Source organism: Silene latifolia, chromosome 1 (genome assembly GCF_048544455.1).
Source record: "Silene latifolia isolate original U9 population chromosome 1, ASM4854445v1, whole genome shotgun sequence".
NCBI lineage: Eukaryota > Viridiplantae > Streptophyta > Magnoliopsida > Caryophyllales > Caryophyllaceae > Silene > Silene latifolia.
In genome coordinates, this window is record NC_133526.1 from 18,516,670 (window position 1) to 18,518,984 (window position 2,315).

General features: G+C 40.3%; 1 protein-coding gene across 1 annotated transcript; it reads right to left on the reverse strand.

Moving 5' to 3' along the window:
- Nucleotides 1-354: 354 nt before the first annotated feature.
- LOC141653855 (PAN domain-containing protein At5g03700) lies at nt 355-2,091 on the reverse strand. The gene has a single exon (XM_074461750.1). It carries the CDS (start codon nt 1,974-1,976, stop codon nt 423-425), a length of 1,554 nt encoding a protein of 517 aa, XP_074317851.1. The 5' UTR covers nt 1,977-2,091; the 3' UTR covers nt 355-422.
- Between the last annotated feature and the right edge of the window lie 224 nt (nt 2,092-2,315).

A 2,315-nucleotide genomic window follows, 5' to 3' on the forward strand; every position in this document is an offset into this window, starting at 1 on the left:
GTTGGCGTCGTTGTCTCATTTATGTTGGAGTCAACATGGAGTACAAGTGCTATACAAGAATCATATGGAATACAAGCTCGATTTTGGAACAATCTTATAGTCGAGGCAAAAGTCAACATACTTAAATGCTTGATAATGAATTGTAAGTAAAGATATTAGTCAAAATGTTGATTGATACTTCGACAGGTTAACTGCATTATGTAGGGGTTGTAACTTGTAAGTAATGAATTTGTTGACATTCAAAAAAATTGGAGGGAGTACCTATTATAAACACAAGTACATATCATTGTTGGTTTTAGATGATTAAAAATTTGTATTAGACGGATCAAAACTACTTTCGGATTAGAGGATCGCTATTGCTATAATTTCTTACAACACCAAAAGCTAAATTACTTACCATATTACAAATACTTGAAAACAAACTATTTATTATTACTAAGTTCAATTGATCCAAAACTAGATGAACCTAAATCTTTGTAAGGTGTAGAACAAGCAATATCTTCATGCTCCAAAAACCCATCATTCTTCCTACTATTCCTCTTACACAACTTGAAACATGCCAAACTTAAAACACCCAAAAGAATAAAGATAGAACCACACAACAACCCTACACCAATTCCCACCCATCTCTCTCTTTTCTTCTCTACACCTTCCCATACCTTAAAGTACCCTAATTTAGCCTCATCCCCCACCCCTAAAATACTTTGTATAGGGTAGTCTACATAGTAGCAAAACCCTGAGGCATTGTTATACAATGCTCCCCAACATGAGCAATTCTCCACACATGACTTCTGACACGACTCGTATGACTCCGTCTTTGTGTACATCATTAGCTCTTTATACGGTAACTCCACGCCGGTCCTCCTGAGCTCCCTATACTTGTTATTTACCTTACTACACAAGTCTCCGGGTTCAGATTCATATCTGGACCCAGGACACTTGTGTGATTTGGTTTGGGCTTGGGCTTGGGTTTGAGTTTGGTTGTCTAAGCAGGAACACCCGGCCCCGGGTGTACAAAGCCCATAGGGCCCACATGGACTAGGTAATTCACATGGTTCCGGTATTGCCACGTAATCTAGGTTCCAACTCGAACCAGACCAATAATAACCTTTTAAATTCCCATCTGATTCGATCCGGACCCGTCTAGGTCCGGGTACGGTCCTTTGGTAACTATTAAATGAGTTCACATCAGCTGGGACCGAACTGTTTTGGTACATCCCCATGAACCCGTCCGAGCTAATCCGAACCACTATTGGACCGTGACCTGGCACTATTTGAGCTTTGGCTTGCAAGGCTCCATGCTTGAAATAAATTTGATCAGAACCCGAACCGTCTGGTTTAAACTTTGCGTATAAACCGATAAAATCGAACCCTAAACGCATCGTGTATAGTCCATTAGAGGAAATAAGTGACATGGCAGAAGTGAAATTTTGATTTTCCACAAGGGTATCCGAGGGAAAATCAAAACTCTGCCATACAATAGAGTTCGAATTTCCATTTAAAATTTGCAAGTTAGTAGCACTAGTAAGAACAACATGATCTCCATCACTATTATTACTTGACCAAAATACCCCTGACTTCGGGTCGGTAAATACAAGACTGCCATTGAAGAAGAGCTGAGTGTGCTTCCCCCACTGAGCCAACCCGACCGAGTTAGGCTGCCAGAAGGACTCACCAGAGGGTACGTGGACTATCGCAAGAGCGAGTTGATCCTGGTTAACTCGGAGGAACCCGAGTGAGAAGTTTCGACTCGAATCGAATAAAATGGGTTGGAAGGTCGTTGGCTTCGGATTTGGAGTTGCTGTAAAACCTATAATCAGCTTTTGAGCAGGAAAACTAGCCGTTGATTCAGCTGATAAACTACCCATAATACTGAAAAACATAAAAATACAAATTACATAATAAAACATTGTAATCGTCTTAATTGAGACTACATACATCTGACCCCTCCTTATCCCGCAAATTGGGAGAGCCATTGAGACACTGGTGTAATACCGACGTTTGTAAGTTGAAGAAAAGAGAAGAGTGAAAAATGAAGAAGAAGAAGAAAAGAATGTGGAATGTGAATAGATATATAGTGATATAGGAAGGTGGGTGTGGATTAATGGAAAACTTTAGTTGTAGATGATGATATGATTATAATATCCCCAATTCTTATTTCAGACCAAGGGTATCCGTCTTATTAATAAGACGGATACCATATTCTCTCACAAAATACCCATTTAGGGTGAGTGGAGAAGCACATGGAGGGTCCCACCTTTGTCCCCTCTACCCATTTCCTCTCACACAACTACCCGTCTTAAAATCCGACCCGT

Bases quoted from the DNA above. Each gene is read 5' to 3' on its own strand.
- LOC141653855 (XM_074461750.1), bottom strand. From the start codon at position 1,976: ATGGCTCTCCCAATTTGCGGGATAAGGAGGGGTCAGATGTATGTAGTC.